This window comes from Lissotriton helveticus, chromosome 3_1 (genome assembly GCF_964261635.1).
Source record: "Lissotriton helveticus chromosome 3_1, aLisHel1.1, whole genome shotgun sequence".
NCBI lineage: Eukaryota > Metazoa > Chordata > Amphibia > Caudata > Salamandridae > Lissotriton > Lissotriton helveticus.
Genome location: NC_136061.1, coordinates 1,204,296,150 through 1,204,321,344, shown reverse-complemented (window position 1 = coordinate 1,204,321,344; position 25,195 = coordinate 1,204,296,150). Strand labels below are relative to the sequence as shown.

The following is a 25,195-nucleotide window of genomic DNA, read 5'->3' as shown; positions in this document are numbered from 1 at the left end:
CATCACTCAGCACCATCACAGCACCATTCAGCATCACCACATCATCACTCAGCGCTACCCCAGCATCACTCAGCACCACCACATTATCACTTGGCACCACCACATTATCACTCAGCACCACCACAGCACCACTCAGCACCACCACATTATCACTCAGCACCACCACAGCATCACTCAGCACCACCACAGCATTACTCCACACCACCACAGCATCACTCCGCACCACCACAGCATCACTCAGCACCACCACAGCATCACTCAGCACCACCACAGCATCACTCAGCACCACCACAGCATCACTCAGCACCACTACAGCATCACTCTGGAACACTACAGCATCACTCTGGAACACCACAGCATCACTCAGCACCACCACATTATCACTCAGCACCACCACATTATCACTCAGCACCACCACAGCACCACTCAGCACCACCACAGCATCACTCAGCACCACCACAACATCACTCCACGCCATCACAGCATCAATCTGTGCAACCATTCAACAACAACTGGTTCAAATATGTTCTCTCAATGTTTCAAGCTTTATTACAAATGTCACAAAAAGATGTTAATATTTCACTTCTGTTCTTGCATTTTCATCACAATAAAATACACTGAACATAATCTTCACAAAAGTTATTTACAAAACTTTAAGCTATTGCCATTATAAATTACAATCACTTTTATTTAAGTATTAATTATAAAAATAAATAAAAGCCATTGTTAATTGTAATATCAATACATCTAAGCCACGTAAATACAAAACATGTTGGATTACAAATGCTATAGGTGTCACATTTGTGAAAGTTATAACTATTGGCATTGTAAATGACAAAGCTATTAATTTAGCTATTTTCAAAACCAACACATAAATATATAGCACAGTCTTGTCCCAAAGGCATTAGAGCACTTTACAATAGAGCATGGAGTGAGTTCTGGTTAAAAATATCATAAAAGCAACTAATTAGGGCCAGCAAAACAAGGAACAAACAGTTCATGCATCAGGTACGTTACAGGGCAAGAAGTAGTTACTAAACCATTATAGTAAATCAGCAGTAAGTAACCACAAGTGCGGCAAGAGCACATATTTCGTAACTGGAAAGGCAAGTCAACTCAACATTGGAGCAGCGAGTAACAAGCTTCACTTCAATCAAAAGGACTTTCAAATAGGAGGATTTCAAGTTCTCCTTTAAATGTGAGTAAACAAGAGAATGTGCTAAGGGTTGGTGGGAGAGAGATCCAAAGCTTTGTCCCACCACTAGATATTGCCTGTCTCACATAGTGTTCATGCCTTAAAAGTCAGTAGTTCAAACAGGAGGAACTCGGGTATTCCCTGATCCTCGTTGAGTGCCACAGATTTTCAGTTTTTGATCCAGGTGGAAATGGGTGGAGTTATGGAGTATATTAAGAGTAATGCATGCAGTCTTAAGTTGGGCTCTTGCATCAGTGGGGAGCCGTGGCAGGGATCAATGAGAGGCATGAAAACGAGGAGCCTGCATCTATGATTTTTGTCTCTCAGTACTGTTAAGCACAAACCACTCCGCTTGATTGAACTCTTTTCTGATTTTCCTTTGATCATGCTTCAGTTTTCCGGTTACTTGTCTCGTTGTCCATTTGTTGCGCTTGGGTTCAGCCTATGTAAGACTTAGGATTTCCCTGGGCAGTTGTTAATTCGTGGGCGGTTGAATGATTTCTTCACTGACCACACAAAGAGACAAAGCAACCTACTTTTGCATAAAAAGATAATTGAGGCCACACTCTCAGCCCATGTTAGCAGTTTCCAAAATATTTTTTGCTCAAATCATGATTCTGTGTTGTCTTCTAGATATCCACAATACATACTAGATGGGAGTATGGAGTAGCCTGTCTCATGGTGATGGTTGATCTCTCATCAGTTTTTAGTGTGGTCAACCAGGGGGTGGCAGGACATCATAGCTTCCAAGCACTGCTATGTTGGTGGTATTTGCAAATGCAAGTGCTTGTGGGCTGTCCAGGCTGCAGCAATGTTTTGGGTTGTTTAATGAGTGCGTAGAGAAACACACAGCCACACACACACAGCCACACACGCACAGCCACACACGCACAGCCACACACACACACACACAACAACACACACACACACACAGCCACAACCACACACACACATACACACAGCCACATACACACAGCCACATACACACAGCCACATACACACAGCCACACACACACACACAGCCACAGCCACACACACACACACACACAACCACACACACACACAACCACACACAAACACAACCACACGCCCACCACCACACGCACCACCACACACACACACACACAACCACACACACAACCACACTGTCAGTGCACACTTTCACCAGGCACAAGCACCATCAGTCGTCAGTGCACGCTTTCACTGGGCACTAACACCACCAGCGGTCAGTGCACGCTTTTACCGGGCCCAAACACCACCAGCTGTCAGTGCACGCTTTCATCAGACACACACCACCAGCCGTCAGTGCACACTTTAACTAAGTACACACACCACCAACCATCAGTACACGCTTCCACCAGGCACACACACCACCAGCTGGCAATGCACACTTCCACCAGGCACACATACCACCAGCCATCAGTGCACAATTTCTACAGGCACACACACCACCAGCCATCAGTGCACACATCAATTGTTAACGCAACCACAAATAACTATTGTAGCAATCGCAGTATGGCGCACTTTACTTTCAAACATATTCATCTAAAGCGCAGCATGCCACCACTGCTACAAAAATAAATACACATTTTTTTGGCCTACAATTTATAGACTTTTGGTGCAATTGGTGTTGCAATATTAAGCAATGCCAATAGCTCAAACTTAATTAACCCGAGACCTATTGCATTGTAAATGCTTGTTTTTAGAGAGGGATCGAGCATTTATTAGTAGACAGTTTAGTGAGTGGCTTTTGGTGATAGTGGGACTTTGTTTGGTAGAAGAGTGATCAGTATTGTGTGGGTTTGTAGCAGGTGTGTTTTTAGTGCTGGTATTAGCCGTATTAGGATAGCAATCGTGTAGCTGTTCTGTATTGTGTTCCTCATCCAGCATGCTAAGAAGGCATTTTGATGGGTCTGCATGTGTATGTGTTGGAGATGGTGTTTGAGAGTGAGTTGGAGTGCTGTGTTGCTTTTGTGGTGTAACATTGTTGTGTCCCAACAGTGAAAAGCACTATACAGCACCACTGTCCCAACAGTGAAAAGCACTATACAGCATCACTGTCCCAACTGTGAAAAGCACTATACAGCACCACTGACCCAGCTGGTAGAAGCACCCTGTAGTATCCCTGACCCTGCAGTAGTACCAATGCCACAACAGGAAGAGGTGCCACATAGCCCCACTGACCCTGCAGAAGCACGACTGTCCCAACAGTGAAAAGCACTATACAGCACCACTGTCCCAACAGTGAAAAGCACTATACAGCATCACTGTCCCAACTGTGAAAAGCACTATACAGCACCACTGACCCAGCTGGTAGAAGCACCCTGTAGTATCCCTGACCCTGCAGTAGTACCAATGCCACAACAGGAAGAGGTGCCACATAGCCCCACTGACCCTGCAGAAGCACCACTGTCCCAACAGTGAAAAGCACTATACAGCACCACTGTCCCAACAGTGAAAAGCACTATACAGCACCACTGACCCAGCTGAGAGAAGCACCGTGTAGTATCCCTGACCCTGCAGTAGCACCAATGCCACAACAGGAAGAGGCGCCACATAGCGCCACTGACCCTGCAGCAGCACCACTGTCCCAACAGTGAAAAGCACTATACAGCACCACTGTCCCAACAGTGAAAAGCACTATACAGCACCACTGACCCAGCAGTGAAAAGCACTATACAGCACCACTGTCCCAACAGTGAAAAGCACTATACATCACCAATGCCACAACAGGAAGAAGCGCCACGTAGCACCACTGTCCCAGCAGCAGCACTCCAACCATGCAGGGAGGAGGGCCAGGGCACTTGGGCCCTGCAGGTGGAGTGACCATAGCTGCACTGACAGTACAGGGAGAAGCATGACACGGGTACTGAGGCCGCAGATAGGAGAGCAACCCTGTGTGTCCGTAGGATTAAGGACCCAGCACCACCAACCCTGCGGGGATAAATAGGGATTGTCAGCACCCTCAGGGCCACAGCACTGCAGACTCCCCGACTCTACCCTGTCACCTATAGCACAGTATCTTTGCCCCTAGTAATCCTGGCCCTCCTCTGTCCTTGGCAAGGCCCCTCTGTCTGAAAGGCCGTGACCACGCGGCCTCCCTCCCCCTCGGACGGCTAGCCGCCCTGGCGTGTCTCTATCCCGCCCCATCAGACCTTGCAGTCTGAGCAGAACTGTCAGCAAATCAAAGGCCATAAACGCTCGGGTCCAGCCTGAAGACCTTTGGCCAGACACCCTCCGCACTGCTGCGGGTACTATAAAACCGTCCTCCCGCGGGCCAGCTCACCCCAGGATCACACCACTCCAGCGAAGTGCTCTCTGGACTGCCAGGTGCGTAGGCGGGGTGACCACGGTGGAGGGGTGGCGATGTGGGTGGACACAGGGCAGCTTCCGCTACTCGCTGTGACGCGCAGCAGCGCGCGCCAGTGGGCCCCCAGCTCCCCACCTATAACGCAAATGTGTCCCGCTACGTAGGCGCTAAGCATATGTAGCTCCAATAAGTCCCTCTGGCAGGCGCTGGATAAACGTGTGTGTAGCCTCACTGACCTCCGCTTGGAAGGCTCAATGAATATTGGCACTACCATGGAGGCGCTATGTGCATGTGCCCCACTGTGGATACGCCATACGCATGCACCCTTATATGCATATGCCCCTCTGTCGTGGGCTCTATGCATGCGTACTCTCAATGACCCCTTTCATAGCGGCGCAATGCACATGTACCCTCCTCATGTGTGTCGGCACTATACATATATATTGTCAAGGTGCTTCTCTGTGGAGGCGCTAATCACATGCGCCGTCGTGTGCATATCCCCACTGTGGAGGCACTATGCATATGTTCCTTCTGTGGAGAGGCTGATGGCATGACGGTGCATTATACAGAAAGACGGATCCTGTGGAATCATCGAGAGGGAGGGTCGGGTAGGACATAAGGTGAAAAGGGGTCACAGGCTGCACGTGGTGGGAATGGGAGACATAGGTAACCAGTAAGCACGACAGGAGGTGGTGCTGAGAGGAAGACGTGGTGATATGGGTGAGAATGGACGGTTGGAGGGAGATTGTGGAAAGCTAAGGAGCGAGACATAGGGCTAAGGGAGGGAGAGGGGGCAGGAGGTAACTGATGAGGGGGTGACGCATTCAAAGATTCTGTAAGTGGAGGCATAGGATGGTGTAACATGGAAAAGCGGTGAGATGGTGGAGACAAGGGACGGTGATGAAAAGGGGAAAGGAAATGTGAGGTGAGTGGACGCGAGGTGGTGTGAGGGAGATATGAGAAGGTGGAGAAGAGAGCTCCTGAGTCAAAGTGAGACGCAAACAAGGGCAGTCGGAGGTATTGGAAAAGTTTTCATGTGGGCTCCGAAGTTCGTGTGACATGTTGGTGTGATGTGAGGCCTTTGCGCTGCCTGCAGCTGTTTCAGCTGAGGAGGCTTGTGCAGGGATGGGCTACGGCCCCCCATTAACCCCATGTCGGCTTCTCTCGGCCCCCAGGACAGGACGCTGAAAGGTGCCACCATGAGAGGCCTGATCTTCACGACGGCGGTGCTCGCGCTCTGTCTGGCTCTCTTCACAGGTGAGAAGTTTCCGGTTTACCCTTATGGGCTCAAAGTAGGCTCGCGTGGCGCTGTTTGCATGTAGAAATGTGGTCAGGTGTGTGTGCACCACAAGGGGTGGCACAGGGCAGGCGTGTGCAAGAGTGGAAGTGACACGGGGCACGCGTGTGCACTAGAAGACGTGAGCAGCTGTTTGCGTGTGGAAATATGGCCAGGTGTGTGAGTGTGTGTGCCCCAGTAGAGGTGGCATGTGGCACAATGGCAGACGTGTGCAACAGTGGACGTGGCACAGGGTAGTAGTGGTCCAGGGCACGCGTGTGCACCAGAAGACGTGCGCAGCTGTTGGCCTCGGGAAACGAGATCAGGCGTGTGCACCAGAGGACGTAGGTATGGGTCATGTGTCTACACTACGAGACGCGGGCACCTTATTGCATCAGGATTGTGGTCTGAAGTGTTCACCAGGAGGCGAGAGCACGGGGCAGGTGTGTCTACCAGGAGACGTGGGCAGCTATTTGCATCAAGAACAAGCACTGGCAACGCCAATAGGTCTCGCCTATGCAAGAGCTATTGGCTTTGCCACTATGTTCTAGCAATGTTGTACACCAGAGTGGATGCTGTTCAGCGTGGTTAGAAGTTAGTGGTGTGGAGTGGAAGGCTGCAAAGTAGAGTGGTGTGTTGTGGTGTGGTGTAGAGTGTCATGGAGCGGCGTAAAGTAGAGTTGAGTGGCGTGGAGAGGAGTGAAGTGGGGTGTCATGGAGTACGTACAATGTTGTGGAGTGAGTAGAGTGTCGTAGAGTGGAAGGGGCGCAGAGTTGAGTGGCGTAGACAAGAATATAAAGTCAAAGTTCAGAGTGTGTTGTAGAGTGGAGTGTTATAGAGTGTTCTGAAGTGGTGTAGAGCAGAGTAAAGTGGCATAGAGGGTGTTGCATAGAGTGGAGTGTTGCAGAGTTGGGTAGATTGTTACAGAGTGGAGTAGCATAGAGTAGCATAGAGTGGAGTAGCATAAAGTGTCAGAGTGGAGTAGTGTAGAATATTGTGTCATAGAATAGAGTGAAGGGGCATGGAGTGGCATAGAGGGAGTTACATAGAACATCATAGAGTGGAGTAGTGTCATAGAATGGAATTGAGTAGAGTGCTGTAGAGTGGAGTGGCGTGGAGTAGAGTATCAGAGGAGCAAAGTTTGATGGAGTAGAGCATCATAGAGTGGAGTATTGTGGAGTGAAGTGTGGTAGAGTGGAGAATAGTAGCCTAGAGTGAAATGGTGTAAAGTACAGTGGTGCAGAGAAGATTGGCGTAGAGTGCACTGGCGTAGAGTGCATTGCTTTGAGTAAAGTAGTGTAGAGTGCATTGCTTTGAGTAAAGTAGTGTAGAGTGCATTGGCATAGAGTGCAGTGACGTAGAATGCTGTGGCATAGAGCAGAGTGGTGCAGAGTAGATTGCAGTGGCACAGAGTAGAGTGGCTCAGAGTGGAATAGATTGGTGTAGAGTGAAGTCGCATAGAGTGTAGTGGAGCAGGGTAGAGTGGAGTAGTGCAGAGTGGTGTAGAGTGTAGTGGTGTAGAGTGTAGTGGTGTAGAGTGTAGCGGTGTAGAATGTGTGGTGTAGAGTGTGTGGTGTATAGTGTAGTGGGGTAGAGTACAGTGGTGTAAAGTCCAGTAAAGTGCCAAAGAGTGGAGTGATGCAGAGTAGAGTGCAGAGGCGAAGAGTTCAGGGGCATAGAGTGCAGGTGCGAAGAGTTGTGCAGAGTAGAGTGGTGTAGAGTGCGGTGACATAGAGTACAGTGGTGTATAGTAGAATAGAGTGGCATAGAGTGCAGTGACATAGATTGCAATGGTGTAGAGTGGTGCAGCATGCAGTGGCGTAGAGTGCAGTGGCGTAGAGTGCAGTGGTGTAGAGTGCAGTGTTATAGAGTAGAATGTTGTAGAGTATAGTGGCATAAAGTGCAGTGGTGAAAAGTAGCTGGTGTAAGTGCAGTGGCATAGGGTGCATTGGTTTTGAGTAAAGTGATGTATAGTGCATTGGCATAGAGTGCAGTGGGTTAGAATACAGTGGTATAGCGCAGACTGCAGAGGCACAACGTGGCGCAGGGTAGAGTTGCGTAGAGTGTAGTGAGTTAGAGAGTAGTGGCATAATGTTGATTGTTTTAGAGCAGAGTGGAGTGTTGCAGGTTAGAATGCAGTAGCATTGAGTTGTGGCGTAGAGTCGAGTGGCATATAGCAGAGTGGCGTAGATTAGCACCGTGTTGATTGCAGTGGCATAGAATGGAGTGATGCAGAGTGGAGTAGAGTGGCATAGAGTGCAGTAGTATAGAGTGCAGTGGTGTAGAGTAGATTGTTGTAGAGAAGAGTGAAGTGGCACAGAGTGGAGTGGTGCAGGTCAGACAGGAGTGGTACAGGGAAGAGAGGAGTGGTATAGAGTAGTGGCATAGAATGCAGTGTTGCAGAGTGGAGAGGCGCAGAGTGGAGTGTCCGAGACTGGAGTGGTGTAGAGTACAGTGCAGAAGAGTGCAGTGGTGAATAGTAGAGCTGGGAAGAGTGCACTGGGGTAAAGTGGTGCAGATTAGAGTAGAGAGGCATAGAATTAAGTGGCATAGAGTACACTATCACAGAGTGCAGTGGTGCATAGTGGATTAGAGTGGCGGGGAGTGTACTGGCATAGAGTGCGTTGGCTTAGAGTGCAGTAGGGTGACGTAGAGTGGTGTAGAGTAGAGTACAGTACCACAGGGTAAAGTGGTGCAGAGTAGATTAGCATCTAGTAGAGCAGCATGATGAGCAGTGTCAGATAATGCAGTGCTGCAGAGTGAAGTGTCATAGAGTGCAGTGGTATAGAGTGCAGTGGGATAGAGTGGTGCAGAATAAAGTGACAGAGTGCAATGGTGTGGGGCAAAGTATAGTGACCTACAGTGCAGTGGTGCAGAGTAGATTGGCATAGAGTGCAGTGGTGTAGAGTGCATTCATTTTGAGTAAAGTAGTGTAGAGAGCATTGGTGTAGTGTGCAGTGGCATAGAGTGCAGCGACGTACAATAGAGTGGCGTAGTGGAGAGCGGAGTGGTGGAAAGTGGAATAGAGTTGTGTAGACGTCAGTGGTATAGAGTCGATTGTTTCAGAGAAGAGGGAAGTAGCATAGAGTGCAGTGATATACAGTGTGGTAGAATGCAGAGCAGATTAGAGTGGCTTAGAGTGGATTGGTGTAGAATACCGTGGAGTGGAGTGAGACAGTGGTGAAGAGTTCAGTGGCAGAGAGAGCAGTGTTGCAGAATAAAGTACATAGAGTGAATAGGCATTGAGTGGAGTGGTGCAGAGTAGAGTGGAGTAATGCAGAGTAGAGTACTGTGGCATAGAGTGGAGTGATGCAGAGTAGAGTGGCGTAAAGTGCATTGGCACAGAGTAGAGTGGTGCCGAGTAGAGTGCAGTGGAGTAGAGTGCAGTGATAGAGTGCAGTGGCGTAGAGTGCAGTGGCATAGAGGGCAGTAGCGTGGAGTGCAGTGGCATAAAGAGCAGGGTATAGAGGGCAGTAGTGTGGAGTGCAGTGGCATAAAGAGCAGGGTATGGAGGGCAGTGGCATAAAGTACATTGTTGTAGAGTGAAGTGGCATAGAGTGCACTGGTGTATAGTGGTGCAGAGTAGAGTGTTGCAGAGAGCAGTTACACAGAGTTCAGTGGTGCAGAGTATAATAGAGGGTCGTAGAATGCAGTGACGTAGCATGCAGTTCTGTAAAGTGCAGTAGCATAAAGTAGAATGTTATAGAGTACAGTGGCATAAAGTGCAGTGGTGCAAATAAATTGGCATACGTGCAGTGGCATAGGGTGCATTGGTTTTGAATAAAGTGGTGTGGAGTGAATTGGAATTGAGTGCAGTGGTTTAGAGTAGAGTGGCATGGCATAGAGTGCAGTGGCGTAGAGTGGCGCAGCGTAGAGTGAGGTGGCATAGAGTGGAGTGGTGCAGAGTGGTGTAGGGTGTAGTGGTATAGAGTGCAGTGGCATAGTGTAGATTGTTTCAGAGTAAATTGAGGAAATGTAGAGTGGAGTGGTACTGAGTAGTGATGTAGAATGCATTGGCATGTCAAATGTCAAAGGTTCTTATATAGCGCCTTACCACCGCAAGGTCTCAAGGCGCTTGCTTTGGGAACCCGTCCTGGCTTTTTCCCTGTGAAATAGCCCCTACTGGGCATCCCCAAGGTGAAAGCCATGCATCCCGCCACGGGGGGGCCGTAGTGGAGATTAAGCAAGCTATTGCCCAGAGTTGCAGAGTGTGAACCCGTGATTCGAGTAGGCACCAAAGCGAGAATTATCGAGTCCGTGGACATTTGGGCTCAAGACCCTGCCGCGTCGGGAATTGAACAATGGTCCCGGTCTGACCTCTGCTTCAGGGTCTGCCTCCTCTAACCAGTGAGCAACACTTCTCCATAGAGTTCAGTGTTGCACAGTGGAGTGATGCAGTGTAGAGTGGTGCAGAGTGAAATGGCCTAGATTGGAGTGGTGTAGAGTGCAGTGGTGAAGAGTGGGGTGGTGCATAGTAGAGTGGGGTAGAGTGAACTTTCATAGATTATAGTGGTCCAGAGTAGAGTAGAGAGGCAAAGAGTGAAGTGGCATAGAGTACAGTGTCAGAGTACCGTGGTGCAGAGTGAATTAGATTGGTGTAGAGTGTAGTTGCGTAGAGTGCATTGGTGTCAAGGGCAGTAGAGTGGTGCATAGTAGAGTGAAATTGAATAGAGTAAAGTGGTGCAGAGTAGAGTGGCATAGAGTACTGTGGCATAGAGTTTGGTGGCATAGAGTGCAGAGCTACAGAGTATGGTGTCGTAGAGTGCAGTGGTGTAGAGTAGTGTAGAGTTCATTGGTTTAGAGTGCAGTATCATAGAGTGGTGTGGAGTAAAGTGACAGAGTGCAATGGTGTAGAGTAGCGTGACGTAGAGTGTAGTGGTGCAGAGTAGAGTATAGTGGCATATGGTGCAGCGGCGCAGAGTAGATTGGCATAGAGTGCAGTGGTGTAGAGTTTATTAGCTTTGAGTAAAGTGGTACAGTGCGCATTGGTGTAGAGTGCACTGGCATAGAGTGCATAGTGTAGAATAGAGTGGCATGGAGTGGGTAGACTGGTGCGGCGCAGAGTGGAATAGAGTGGCGTAGACTGCAGTGGCATAGAGTAGATTGTTTCAGAGCAGTGTGAAGTTGTGTAGAGTGGAGTGGTATAGAGCAGAGTGCTGTAGAGTACATTGATGCAGAGTAGATTGGAGTGGCTTATAGTGGATTGGCATAGAGTGTAGTGGCATAGAGTAGAGTAGCAGAAAGTAGAGTGGCAGAGAGTGCAGTGTTCCAGAATATATTATAGAGTGCAGTGCGTTGAGTGTATTAGCGTAAAGTGCAGTGGCACAGAGTGATTTCTCTTTTTAGCTCAACTGCCGATTAATAAATCAAAACATAAAGGATTAATGATTCATATCTTATCGAAATCAGGTTAGGACCACTGACTTTTGTATCACTCTACACCCGGGTCCAGGACCTTAACTGGGTATACCCCATTTTTTTAAATGAGTGAAATAGGATGGCGTAGAGTGCAGTGACAGAATACAGTGGCGAAGAGTACATTGGCTTAGACTATAGTGGCGTAGAGTGCAGTGGTGCAGAGTAGATTGGTGTAGATTGCATTGGTTTTCAGTAAAGAGGTGTAGAGTGCACTGGCGTAAAGCGCAGTAGTGTAGAGTGGTGCAGAGTAGAGTAGAGTGGAGTGACTCTGAGTGCAGTGGTGCCGAGTGAGGTGGCGCAGAGTAGATTGTTTCAAAGTATAGTGCAGTGGTGCATAGTAGATTAGAGTGGCATAGAGGGTATGGGCATTGAGCGCACTGTCGTACAGTGGAGTGGTACACATTAGAGTGCATTGACGTAGAGTGCAGTGGCATAGAGTGCAGTGTTACATAGTTGGGTGGCATAGAGTGGTGTGGCGTGGAGTGGTGCAGAGTGCAGTGGCAAAGAGTGCAGTGGTGCATAGTAGAATGGTGTGGGGTAGAGAGCATTCACATCGAGTGGAGTGGTGCAGAGTAGAGAGGTGTAGAAGTGAGTGGTGCAGATAACAATGCAGTGACGCCGAGTGGCTTAGTGTGGAGTGGTGCAGAGTAGAGTGCAGTGGCAAGGAGTTGGGTGGGGTAACGTGGCGTATGCATGGTGTGGTAGTGCACTGCCTTTACAGACAACACATTTTCAATTGAAATGACCATTACATTTGCACTCACATACAGTTTTACTGATAAAAGTATACAGTGCACAAACGATCATGTGCGGAAATGTCTTCACCCAATGTATTGATTTAATGGTCAGCACAGTTCATTTACAGACATATACATTTTGTTGTGTGCTAGAGGAAAAACACATTGTATATCCTTTCTCTCCCCTTTGATCAACTGGGTCGTGTGCCGTCCCAACTTTTAATTTTAAATCCCATCCTCAACGCCAATTTATCTTGTAATGGGGATTAAATACTGATACAGAGCTGCTGTATATTAATTGAGTTTAATGCAGCACACAGCCGAGCGTGATCACCCCTAAACAGTCAGGACGCAACTGGCAGTCCTGGAATTCTCAACACTCTTACTTTAGAATCACGATAACAAACGACATCACAACACAGTGCAGGGTGTTGTGCTAGAGTTTGGGTCTCGTAGAAATGCCTTCCACGCAGCCCCAAACATTGCAGAGAAAAGTTTCATAAAATAGTAGAAAGAGCTCAAGCTAGGTTTGGGGCCGGAAGTGAGTGTTTCTACTTACTTCCTTTGAGCTTCTGCTACATTCATATCCCAGTTCTGGCAGAAACTAGAGCACATCAAACCTTGAGCATGTACTAAATCATTAATTAAGGAACCCTCACCTCTATACACCAGTGGAAAGTTGCTGAAGGGCGTTTTAGAATGATATGTTTCTGCGGTTATGGAAGGCAGAGCTGGGAGAGAAAAGCTGAACATTTTTGTGAATTAAATGGAACCGAAGTAATAAAAAAATAAATATCACTGGGGAAACCACCCCGACTCATTCCTGGGGACTGTTGGGGTGCGCTGGCACAGCTATGTGTGGGTTTCAGTACTGGTGTAAATCAGTGCTTTAAAGAACCTGCACTTCTTTAATTTGAAAGGGAGAGTACCGGCACTTCTCGGCACTGCTGCAATACAGTTAATGGGGAAGTGCCGGCACTTCAAAGGAGAAAGCAAGTTCTATACATAGTGAGTATCTGCACTTCTATAGTTCCATTTAAAGCACTGGTGTAGGTGGAGTAACGAAGGAGGTGACTGAGGTGCACTTGCAGAGGTGAGTGTGGTTCTCGATACTGGATTGCTATTTACTCTACCAGGCAGGATTGAGGAGCACTGGCAGAGCTGTGTGTGTAGCAAGGATTGTCACTACCATGTGCACCTCCGCTGTCTCCATAGGTTAGTAATGTACACACCTGGTCGGTGAGCTGGTCACATCAGCTGCCATATTACCTGTTTGCCGGCCATGGGCGGCCACTGCTGCAGGCGCAGGTACCACCGCGGAAGACTGTTTGCTGACCGGGTCACTTGCCCACAGCCGCGGCCGGTAGTGGGAGTACCGGCCGGGCGGTGACGTGGGGAGGGGGAGGGGCAGGGTGGGGGCTAGTAATGTATGGAATCCGGACCTTCACAGGTAAGTAAACATAAAAATAAATAAAACTAATTTTGTTGCGCACACTGCATCACCAAATGCAATGCAGTGCGCGCAACGAAATTCGTTTTATTTATTTTTAAGTTTACTTACCTGTTGAGGTCCGGATTCCATACATTACTAGCCCCCACCCTGCCCCTCCCCCTCCCCACGTCACCGCCCGGCCGGTACTCCCACTACCGGCCACAGCTGCTTGCCCAGCACAGTTTATCCCGTGTGTAGCCCGCATTGATGCTGCAGCGTGAGGCCGGCACTCATCCTCACAACAGTGCAGCAGCTGCAGTGGCACCAGCACCCAGGGTGCAAGAGACCCTCTTGAGCCCACTTATGTTTGTCTTTTACTACCAAACTTTTGAAGGGGGAGCAGGGCTGGAGTCGGGGTACCACGTGGGTGGACGGCATCCCCCACTTATTTTACGGGGTGGACACCGTCCCCCCCTGCCAAACATCTGGGCTTCACTCTTTGACCTCTCTGGGACGAGATCGGATCTCGTCCTAGAGAGGCCAAGCGCTTTAAAAGTGATTTCAGAGTAAGCTAACGCAACAGAGAACAGGCAGTGGTATCTGACCCTGTGACCCTGGGGCTGAGAGCAAGTATGAGGCACCGAGCATGGAACAATTGCATCTAAGGTGTGAGCGAGGTGAGGCAATGAGCCCGCTTGTGCAATCCACTTTTCGTTACGTCACTTCCTGTTGTGACGTCACGAAAGGTGACAGCGTCCCCCCCACTTCTTTTTTTAGGACTTGTGCCCTGGGGGGGAGCCCATGTTGATTGCATGCATGAGAACCTGTGGCACTCTTGCTACGTCACTTCCTTCATGACCAAGGGCCCCGGGTTTCTTGACCTGTAAGTCTCTCTTTGGAAGCGGTAAGTCCTCTATTATTAACGTACTGGTTTTGTTGCAGAGCTGAGCTCGGCAGAAGAGTCGTACTTCAAAAAGTACATCGACACGCTGCAGGGAATGTCCGCCGACCTCTTCAGCAAAGCCGCAGACACAGTCACCCAAGTGAAAGAGTCGACTGTGGGGCAACAGGCACTGTAAGTACCCTCGGGCCGCTTCCTCATAATAGCACCTTCCTGGATCATGATTCCTTCCAGTCTTCAGCCCTACATCCAAGGTGACGTCACAGAAAGTGAAGACACACCATTATAATGTCCCTCATGTAAAATCAAACATGATTACTTTACAGCCAAAAAAGCATTTACTGTTCATAAAAATTATATAAAAGTACTTAACCATACCTTAACTATTTTCCAGCTTGACAGTGAATGCAAAGGAGTGAATGTTTAAGGGCCAGATGTACGACCCTTACATTTTGCGAGTCGCAAATTGCATCGTTTTACGACTCGCAAAATGCAATTTACAACAGGGTCTCAGACACTGTTAGCGATTCCTAATGGGGTCGCAAATTGCATGACTCATTAATATTCATGAGGCAGGTGCTACTTAGGACCCTATTAGGAATGGCTAGCACTCCCAGGGATGGTTGCATGCCTGTTACTGCTTCTGTAATAAAGCAGGTTTTTTTTGTTAAATGTAGGAAAACGGGAGGCATTTAAAAAAGAAAAACTAAACATTTCGGTTTCATTTTTTAAGGGCAGGTTTGCACCCATTCACAAAGGGGAAGGGATCCCTTAGGGACCCCATCCCGCATGTGAGTGGCTTACCACCTACGTGAAGTAGGTGGTGAACTGCGAGTGTTTTGCAAGCGCAAATGCAGTCGCAAAACAATGGTACATACCATTTGGACTCGCTATTAGGAAGGGATGGCCTTGGCACGCCCCTTCCTAATAGCGAGTCACAAACCCTATTTTGCGAGTCAGTAATTGGTTACCGACTCGCAAAATAGGGTTTGTACATAAGCCAGACTTCCAGTTTGCGACCGCTAAAAACAGTTGATCGTTTGGCCCTTAGACATTAAGTGATTCCATTTTTAGACCATAGCCTCTGTATTTTCAAACATTTCATTAGTTGCAGAGTTTGAAAAAACGGACAAAACCTAAATACTCGATGTACAATTATAAATTGAAAAATATAGACATTCATTAAGAAGCTGTGCACTCTTTACATTGCCTGATACACTTGGGTCTAACGACTTTTGTATCGGTTAAGATAGATGACCTTAAAAGCAACAATTCGAGTTGCATTAAAAATGTGATGTGGCACATGTGCTTTGCAATCTGAGATGGCCTCCTGACTGCATGTGTGCTTTACAAAAACAACACATTAATGGATTGACAAAGAAATGTGAAAACCACATTAATAATGCATTTTTCTTCTATAAACTACGTATATGATTGTCATGCATTAATGTAAGATGGGGGTTAAAAATGGCAGAAAGTGACATTTGTAAAAAGTGTGGTACACAGTAATTAGATATGTAACTGGATTTACAGTGTAAAAAATGTGCTTGATGACTATTTTTTAATGCGGTAGTCACTTGCTTTGAATGCAGGAGATGTGGCCTAATGGCTAAAGCTGCCAATCTGTGGACCAGGTTCGAATCAGCCTCTATTCATGACTTACTATCATGTGATTTTGCAAAGATGATTTCATTTTTGAAATTTTGATGCCAAAAAATGCGATTGTGTTAAATGTAATTCCTACTTGATATACACATCCAAGTTTTCCAACCATCCACATAATATGCAGCTCCCTATCTAGGTTTGTGCTATACAATTATGAATCCATACTTTTCTTCTTAACATTTGCACCTCATTAAGCCCTTGCATGCTCCCGTCGGCCGACGGGAGCACTACCTCGCGAGTGCCGACAGAGCCCTGCCCACCTAATAGAACGCCCGCACCGCGGCGGAAAAACTGCTGCAGTTAAGGCGTTGAGCAATAGCTGAGACGTATGAGGTTAACAAATAACCACAAAAAGAACAATTCATGGACAGAATGCTGCACAATCTCAAACATTCACCCCAGTACAGAGATCTGGGCCTAAATCCATAATATTTTTGCTCCCCATGCCATTCCAATTCGACCCAGCCATATACAAATCAGTTTTTACCCTGCTCTGCATGGGAACAGTCTAGCCCGAACTGCCAGGCCAAGTCTGCCTTGGACTGGAAACAAGCCTCCTAGGACCGGTTTCGAGGCATCACCCCTCATCAGCCAGGCTAGCTTGAATCCAGTGGCCTGGAGTTCACAAATAACTCCCTGCCGGGACATTGTGCCAACAAGAGCATGCTGTCTATGGGATTATGGGTTGAAAGCACACTGACGTCACTTTGATAGCCTATGTAATGCCTTACAACTTTTGAAAAATGCAAGCAGAATGGTGGTGGGGCATATGACAGTTCACGCACCTCTTAGCATTTCCTGGCCTCAAGCTAAAAGGGACGGAATCCATCATCTAAAAACACTCCGGTGTTCCTCGTCTAAAAATGCCGTGGTCCCTCATCTAATAATAATGCGGATACTCCGTACACGCATCACATTCCTCTCCGACTTGAGCCCGACCTAAACCACTTTGTCTCTGCAGAAACAACAGTCATTGAGTAATTGGCATTTCTCGCATGTGTGGGCACTATTATCAAGTTTTATAAAGATCCAACGGGGGGGCAAAGTTAAAGTTGGGAGGACCACAAATAGTTTTGATTTACTAATAACTTTGGCATCGTTTGATGGAACTACGACATTTGACAAGGACTTCAAACGATTAACCTTCTTTTAATATTATTACGTTTGTGCAAATTGTCGTGACCCGACAGTGTGGGCGACGAACAGTAGGGCATTAGGACCCTGTGGGTCCTCAGGCAGAGTGACCAAGTCACCGGACACCAGATCCGGTGACGAGACAGGAAGGGGAACGGACAACGACAAGGACATGGACGGGGACGGATGTGCTGTCCAGCAGCTGCACGAGGTGCTACCCAACAGTAATGAAAGATGTAAATAAAGAAACGTGAGACTAACATGCGTCCTGTGTATGGTGTACATCCCGGTGCACAACCAGAACACGACAACTGGCGACGAAGGAGGGATGAAAGAAACCCCAAGCGTGTGGACAGCCACAGCAGCAACCGGCGACCGACTGGCCCGGAGCTCGCCCCACGTCTGGAGGCTCGAGTGCGCTGCGGAAAACGCCCACCGAGTGCCCACCTCGGCGGCGGAATATCGTTAAACAAAGTGCCTACCGAGTGCCCACCTCGGCGGCCAAAGCGTGTGGCCAAAGAAAACGCCTACCGAGTGCCCACCTCGGCGGCAGAAGTGAAGGAAATTGCCCTACCTTGATTGGTGACTCAAGCGGTGGACCACGGCTCCGGTGAGTGAAATCGCCGCCTAACTGGCCCCCCCCGCCGAAGAAACGAGCAGAAACGACCGAAATCTCGCTGAAAACGAGATTCCCGGCGGCCATCTTGAAGTCAGGCAATATTGACCAATCCCCTGCGAGGGATCATCGGCGGCCATTTTGAAGTCAGGCAAAGAGCCTGAAACAGCAAGTAAGCACTGACAAGCAACAAACAAGCATTGGCAAGTAACAAACAAACATTGGCAAATACAACAGCTGTAACAAACAAGCATTGGTAAATGCAACAGGAGTAACAAACAAGCATTGGCAAATGCAACAGAAATAACAAACAAACATTGGCAAAGCAATAGAAGTAACACAAGCACTGACAAGCAACAAACAAGCAGTGGTAAATGCAACAGGAATAACAAACAAGCATTGGTAAATGCAACAGAAGGAACAAACAAGCATTGGCAAATGCAACAGAAATAACAAACAAACATTGGCAAAGCAATAGAAGTAACAAATAAGCACTGACAAGCAACAAACAAGCATTGGCAAGTAACAAACAAGCCTTGGCAAACACAACAGCTGTAACAAACAAGCATTGGTAAATGCAACAGAAGAAAGAAACAAGCATTGGCAAATGCAACAGAAATACCAAACACAAGCAAATGCAGGTCTGAAACACAACAAGCACGAGCAAAGGCAAGTGCCAAAGTAAACCTTTAACGCTACGCAAAGAAGAAGAATAACATAAAACAAGGTGAATTAAGGAGAACGCGAGCAATAATAAGGAATAAAGAAGAAAAGACGGGAAGAAAACGAAGACAAAGCAGAAAAGGAAGATAAGCACGGAAAACGTCTGAAAAGAGAAACAAAGCAAAATAAATGTTTTGATTGAAGAATAAAGGATAAATATAGCGCAAAAGAGCACACAAGTGGAAAAAGAGCAATAAGGCAAAGGAAAATGATGCTGCAATAAGAAAAGAAAAAACCAAAGAATAACAAAAGGACAAATCGAGAAAAGAGAAACAACAAAGAAAAGAAAGGAAAATAAAGGAAACAAAGCAGAACAACAAAGAGAAACAAAAGGACAAAGATCGCACAAGGACAAAGAAAGAGCAAAGGAGAAGTGACAAGAAAATAAAGAAAAGAAGAAAAGAGAAAGAGAAGAAAACAAAACAAAAGGAAAGGAAAGACACAAACATAACAAATAAGTCGCAGTAAAGACGCAAATATAAGAAAACAAGGAAATAAAGAAGAAAAGACTAGGAAAGCACAGAAGAGGCCAAACAAGTAGAAACAAAGAAAAGAAAGAAGGACCCAGAAGAGGCCAAACAAGTAGAAATAAAGAAAAGAAGAAAAGAGAAAGAGAAGAAAAGAAAACAAAAGGAAAGACACAAACATAAGAAATAAGTCGCAGGAAAGACGCAAATATAAGAAAACAAGGAAATAAAGAAGACAAGACTAGGAAAGCCCAGAAGAGGCCAAACAAGTAGAAATAAAGAAAAGAAAGAAGGACCCAGAAGAGGCCAAACAAGTAGAAATAAAGAAAAGAAAGAAGGACAAATAAGAAAGAAGTAAAGATAAAGGAAAGCCAGAGATAAGGCTAAACAAAGGACAGAAAAGAGAAACAATAAAGAAAAGAGGGACAAAGACCACTCAGAGAAACAGAAGAGAGAAAAGGAGAACATAAAAGAAAAGAAAACAAAAGGAAAGACACAAGGACAAAGGAAACAAAATGGGTAAAAAAGAGTAACACGAGAGGACTTTGGCGCAAAGACATACAATAGGCAGAGCGGACAGGCGCCACCAAGGAAACAAAGGCAAGAGGCACCGCATGGCCAGGACCAAAGGTGTTGAGACAGAAAGAAGATTGATAATAAGACAACAAGTTCTCCAAAGAGTCACTGGCGGTGACGAAAGTGAAAGGATCGATGACAACGGCTGCCTACGACCAACAACGAATAACAAGAAACAGATAGCATTTCAAGGACAAAGAAGGCGGAGAAAGAAGAAATGGCAGCGACAACTGCAGCCACATGGACGGTGGAAGATAGAGGACAAGGAAGCGATGGAGACACTAGATTCACGAAGAACATGCAGTAAACAACAGAGACTCATTGAAGAAATGTAGAATGACAAGTACTCTCTCTCTCTCTTGCTCGCTCACCCCCATCAATATAACTGTGAATGAGGACTATGGTAAATGTGTCACGAACATTTGTTTGCAACAAGGGGGGAGGTGTCGTGACCCGACAGTGTGGGCGACGAACAGTAGGGCAATAGGACCCTGTGGGTCCTCAGGCAGAGTGACCAAGTCACCGGACACCAGATCCGGTGACGAGACTGGAAGGGGAACGGACAACGACAAGGACATGGACGGGGACGGATGTGCTGTCCAGCAGCTGCACGAGGTGCTACCCAACAGTAATGAAAGATGTAAATAAAGAAACGTGAGACTAACATGCGTCCTGTGTATGGTGTACATCCCGGCGCACAACCAGAACATGACACAGATCACCTGGAGTGGGCAGGAGTTTTAAAGGGGGAATAAAAAAGTATTCATTTGCCAATAAATCTGGCACGGTGTGATGAATCGCCACAATTTGGCAGAAGCAAAGAAGGATTCGTTTTCTATTTGTATGTTAAATGTTGTGCCAATCCATAAAGGGGAGGTTCAATACATTTTTCACTTGCTTGTAAATTTGGTGCTGTTTGATCAATCTGTGTCAATTGTGCCAAGTAGCGAGCAAGCAGTACCCAGTGCACGTTTCAATGGTCATGAAGATCCAATGGGGAACAGGTGGAGAGTCAAATTTTAAGAGAGGGGGCAAAAATATTTTTGATTCATTAATAACTGACACTTTTTTGGGGAATTGCATGAAATTTGGCAGGAACTAGCACACTTAACTTTCTTTTACTATTTTTAAATTTGTGCTGATCAACCAGTGAAAAAAGGGGGGGGATGGGGCAAAAAAAGTGTTCATTTTCTAACAACATTGACACTGTGTAACAAATCATCACACAGAAGCTTGGAAGGTTTGTTCTCTGATTGGTATGTCCAGTTTTGTGCTATTCCATCATGGGGCAGGGACAATGAACTGCACACAACATAACTCATGGTCGACCGCCATGAGGTTGTTCTCCAGTTAAGTCTTTTGTTCATGGTGACTGACCTTAAGGTATGGCGTGTTGTGTGCTTTCTTAAACATAACTTGTGATTTTTTGTGGTTTTCCACATTTGATACTAAAACATAGACACACGCTCGTGGGCATACACTCACGGACACATATATAAAATGGACAACATGAAGAATACCAGGGTGGACTCAAATTAACATTACTCAACTAAAAGTCTTGGGGGCTCATTAGGATGCCCGCCACTGTAACGGTATACAAGACCGCCCGCCAGGGTTGCGGAGGTCCCGCTGTGCAAATTAGGATGCGATTGCCACCCTGGCAGTCACATCCTGCATATAATGCATTGTGGCGGGCGGTGCCGTCAGTAGAGCACCAGCCGCAATGCTCAATATGCATGTTGTGCATTTGCAGGTACAACGTGGAAGGCACCGCGCGGTGCCTGCCACCTTCTGCTTGCAAATGGAGGGGGGTACCATGGGTACCCCCCAAGTGCATCCCCCACACCCCCTCTAACTCCTCTGGTGCCGCAACGGACCCCCAAAAGTAAACTTCGCCTCACTTTCCATGGCGGGGTCTCCGCCATGGAAAGCCCTGCACCGCTGGGCATCCTGATATGGATGGCGGTGTCTTGCAGACACCGCCACCATATTGTAGCCCTTTTCCGCCCGGTCGCATATCCGACCTCCGGAAAACCGGCGGATGGTCTTTTCGTCCACCGGGGTCCCCTCCGCCATCGTAATATGGCGGGGGGAAATGGTAGGCGGGCAGTGGAAAATGGCAGGCAGATTGCGACCGCCATATGGGCGTTGACGATCCGCCCGCCATACTAATGACCCCCTTGGTTTCCAACACTTCGCCTTCCCTTGTATTCTTATTTGATTATTTATAGGATTGCAAAGAAGGGTTTAGGTAATACCTACCCATCACCATACTATTTATATATTTGAATATGACTGAAAAGGAAGTGTGGGGGATCTAGTGCCCTTTTTTATGACGAGCCAGGGCAGCGCATGCGCTTCTGGGTGGCATGGAGTTGTGGAGTCTCTCCGCACATACTTGTCATTGGATTGTGTCATTATCGTTCTTAAACGCTTGCTTGCGAGTCTTTATCAGGCTTGTTAGTTCATCCTTGGTACGCCCTTGTCTGTATTTGTAACCTCCCATGGCGACTGTCCCTTTTACTTCTGTTGCGACACTGTACGTCGTATTTAGTTTGTAAGCACTCTTTTTTATGGGTTTCTCCTACTGCAGGCATGATGTGCTTTCTTTGCCATGCGTGCTTTTACTTTCAAGCAGCCCTGGACAATGAGGCAGCTTCTTTGAAGTGAAATAGGTTTCGAATTTACAAGAGTTTGAGCGGTTGCCATTGTAAATGACAATAGCTTAAACTCTCGTAAATGCGAGACCTATTGCATTGCAAATGCTTGTATTTCCTAGCCAGACAGTTTAAGTGTTCATTTGCGATTCCACTGTCATCCTGTGGAAGTCCCAGTAGAAAGTATATCAGTAATGCTCACAAGCAACATTTAGAACTCAACACATTAAACGTAGTTGAAAGGCTTCAGTGCCACTGCCAGCACCAAGTGGTCCACACAGAGATGACCCGCTGGGACAAGACAGGATTTTCCCTGACCTGACACATATCTGAAGAAGGTCAATCATTTGCATCTTCCATGATACAATACGCCATGTCTCCTATGAAATTGCACTTGATGGCACCAGCAAAGTCATAATGTCATGTGCGATGTCATACCCAGTGAATTGTTACAGTAGTTATGGCTGTGCTGCTACTTATATGAGGGGAATTTGAGTGAATTGTAGGTTTTTAATCAAAACCATAACACCCCGACAAATTATTGTTTTAGAGGAATTTTTGTATATTTTTATAATGCTGGTTGTCAGATAGTAGAGAAGTCTATACATTTTGTTAGCAGAAGATTTTTTTGTTATAAATTACGTTTGGGTTTGACAAGTTTCTGGAATTATTCTGCAGCCTATTTTTGGGTGCTAACTTGACACCACTAGTCAAGCGGGGACTGAGCACATGTAAACCAAAGCCGAGCGCTCAGTACCCTATCCAAGTACTTGCTGGGGGCACCCTGCATCCATGCCAGGTGGACACTGGATCGGGTGTGGCTTCAGTAATTTGTGGACCTCTGTTATGCTCCTTGAAGCCTTCCCTTTTTAGGTCGAGCCTAGAGCCAGCACACATGCACTGCTCTGCAAGACTTTTTGTAGAGGAGTAGGAACTAGAAGCCCCTTCCACTCGCCGCCCATATTTGCCATTGGCTTGTGTCATTGTCCGTCCTAAATGCTGACTTCTGATTCGTCAATAGACTTGGTAGTCCCTCCTTAGTACTGCCTACTCTTCATTTGTCACCTCCCATGGCAACTGGCCCCTTTACTTCGGTTGTTACATGGTACGTGTTATTTAGACTGTGAGCACTATTTTCATTAATGAGGTTCTGCTACTGCAGGCATGCCTTCTCCACCCCCCCCTGTTGTCTTGTATTATTTTCCCCCACCCTCTCTCCAGGGCTGGACTGGCCGTAGCGGGCACCGGGTGTTTCCCCGGTGGGCCTCTAGGGTGGGGGCCTGTGGGCCGTTTTTGTTACAGAGCTGTTTTTGCAGCTTGGCTGCAAAATCGGCCCCTGTAACAAAATCGGCCGAAACCGGCACTGGCAAACAGCTCGGCCGCTCCCAGGGGGGGCCGGCTGAGCTCTTTGCCAGGGCAAGTTTTGGTTCCCAGTCCGGCCCTGCCTCTCTCCCGTTGTCCGTACCTTCTCCCACCACCCTCCAGTTGTCTGTGCCTTCTCGCCCCCTCCCACCCTCCCGTTGTCTGTGCCTTCTTCCCCCACTGTCCGTGCTTTCTCCCTCCCTCCCGTTGTCCGTGATGTCTACCATTTGCAATGCAATACGTATTGCATAAATGTGAGACCTATTGCATTGCAAATGATTGTTCCATTGAGTTCTCTGGCCGTGGTCCTCAATCATGAGAGATTACACACCCCAATTAAATGTTCGGTTGTGTCAGTGGAGTAACACACCCAACCACTCTCTATGTAGCATGGAAATTAGTCTGGTATCAATAATATATTCTGTGGTAGATAGAAGGCTCAATGCCCCCTGGAACACATTGCCAGTCTTACAGCTCCAAATTAATGTCTAGCACTGCAAACTGTATTTTTCGTATGACACGGGGTCATGCCATAGCCTTTAACATGCCACTGTGACAGTGTCACAATTATTGTCAACAAACTAATGAGGGCCCATGGTTCCCATATCAGCCATGGCCTACCACTGTACATCAGAATTAGACTGCTAAGCTGTCTTCTGGCACACACGCACACAAACAAAGCACCAGGTACAACAAACATTGTCACAAACTGGGCCTGACTGCTTTTATTGTTCTCCCTCTGCCATACAGGAGCTGGTACGACACAGGAGCAGGTTTCGTCCGGACTGCCTACGACGCCGTGGTGGATAAGGTTCAAGACCAATGGGAAGCACTTACCGCCTAGTGACCCTTCTCCTCCTAGCCTGTGACAACTGAGTGCCTGTGTATATCTTGGCCTGCGACTTATGTCGTCACAGAGCACGTCAACCAGCTTTGCTTTCTCGTCATGGCTTATGTTTTTGACTTTCCTCTGAATACGTCCCCCTGTGCTACAGTCAGTTTCTATGTGAATCGATCAATTTTCTAAAAAAAAAAAAAAAAGAGAACTCTTTTTACAAATGTTGTCAATTTACTTTCAATAAAAACGTAAATGACTTCGCTCTTTGTTCATTTAGACAAGACTTGTAGCGAGCTATCTGCGACAGCTGGTGTTTTAAGGCTTAAGGGTTGAAGAATTCCACAGGTCATGGCATTGATGGCAAGTCCTTGGGACCCACTAACGCAGACACTTCCCTTCACCCTGCGAATCACGAGATTCGTCGTCAGGGAATGGCAGTGGCAACCGATACACCCCTTTAAACTTACCCACTCCCAGGGGAAAAAATCAGCACACGATGAGACTTTTGTTAGCCACAGATTTCCGAGTTAATTAGCAAAATGATCTAAAAGCGCCTCAAAGAGGGTACAGATGCACGGGCAGATTTATCATTCTTTCACACAGCGCAACACATCAAAACAACTTGCTCTCTGTGCTCCTTGAAAGGGAGAGGGAAGCGTCATATCTATTAAGATATGTCACCTTCCTGTCCTCTGCTCTGATTCACAATCAGCAGCCTAGGCCAACGCAGGCATCCTTGAGCCATGGCGCAGGGGTGCTTGTGTTACAGGCAAGACTGTTTTTGTGCAGTAAAGGATACCTTCCTGCACAAAAACAATACTTAGAGGCATATTCCTCTTTCTAAGTGTACTTCAACAATGTATTGTCCCCACCGCATAGAGTGTGGAC

At 47.1% G+C, this 25,195-nt stretch overlaps 1 protein-coding gene and 1 long non-coding RNA gene across 2 annotated transcripts; both read left to right on the top strand.

Moving 5' to 3' along the window:
* The first annotated feature begins 4,401 nt into the window (after positions 1 to 4,401).
* Positions 4,402 to 24,564, top strand: APOC3 (apolipoprotein C3). The gene is made up of 4 exons (XM_078681854.1): positions 4,402 to 4,525; positions 5,681 to 5,762; positions 14,311 to 14,443; positions 24,220 to 24,564. Exons 2-4 carry the CDS (start codon positions 5,705 to 5,707, stop codon positions 24,311 to 24,313), a joined length of 285 nt encoding a protein of 94 aa, XP_078537980.1. The 5' UTR covers positions 4,402 to 4,525; positions 5,681 to 5,704; the 3' UTR covers positions 24,314 to 24,564.
* LOC144823389 (uncharacterized) lies at positions 14,953 to 19,373 on the top strand. The gene is made up of 3 exons (XR_013608783.1): positions 14,953 to 15,139; positions 15,302 to 17,782; positions 17,836 to 19,373. It is a non-coding gene; the product is annotated as an uncharacterized LOC144823389 (long non-coding RNA).
* Positions 24,565 to 25,195: the final 631 nt, after the last annotated feature.

Bases quoted from the DNA above. Each gene is read 5' to 3' on its own strand.
- APOC3 (XM_078681854.1), top strand. From the start codon at position 5,705: ATGAGAGGCCTGATCTTCACGACGGCGGTGCTCGCGCTCTGTCTGGCT. The intron at 5,763-14,310 runs GTGAGAAGTTTC...GTTTTGTTGCAG, and splicing joins CTGTCTGGCTCTCTTCACAG to AGCTGAGCTCGGCAGAAGAG. The intron at 14,444-24,219 runs GTAAGTACCCTC...TCTGCCATACAG, and splicing joins ACTGTGGGGCAACAGGCACT to GAGCTGGTACGACACAGGAG.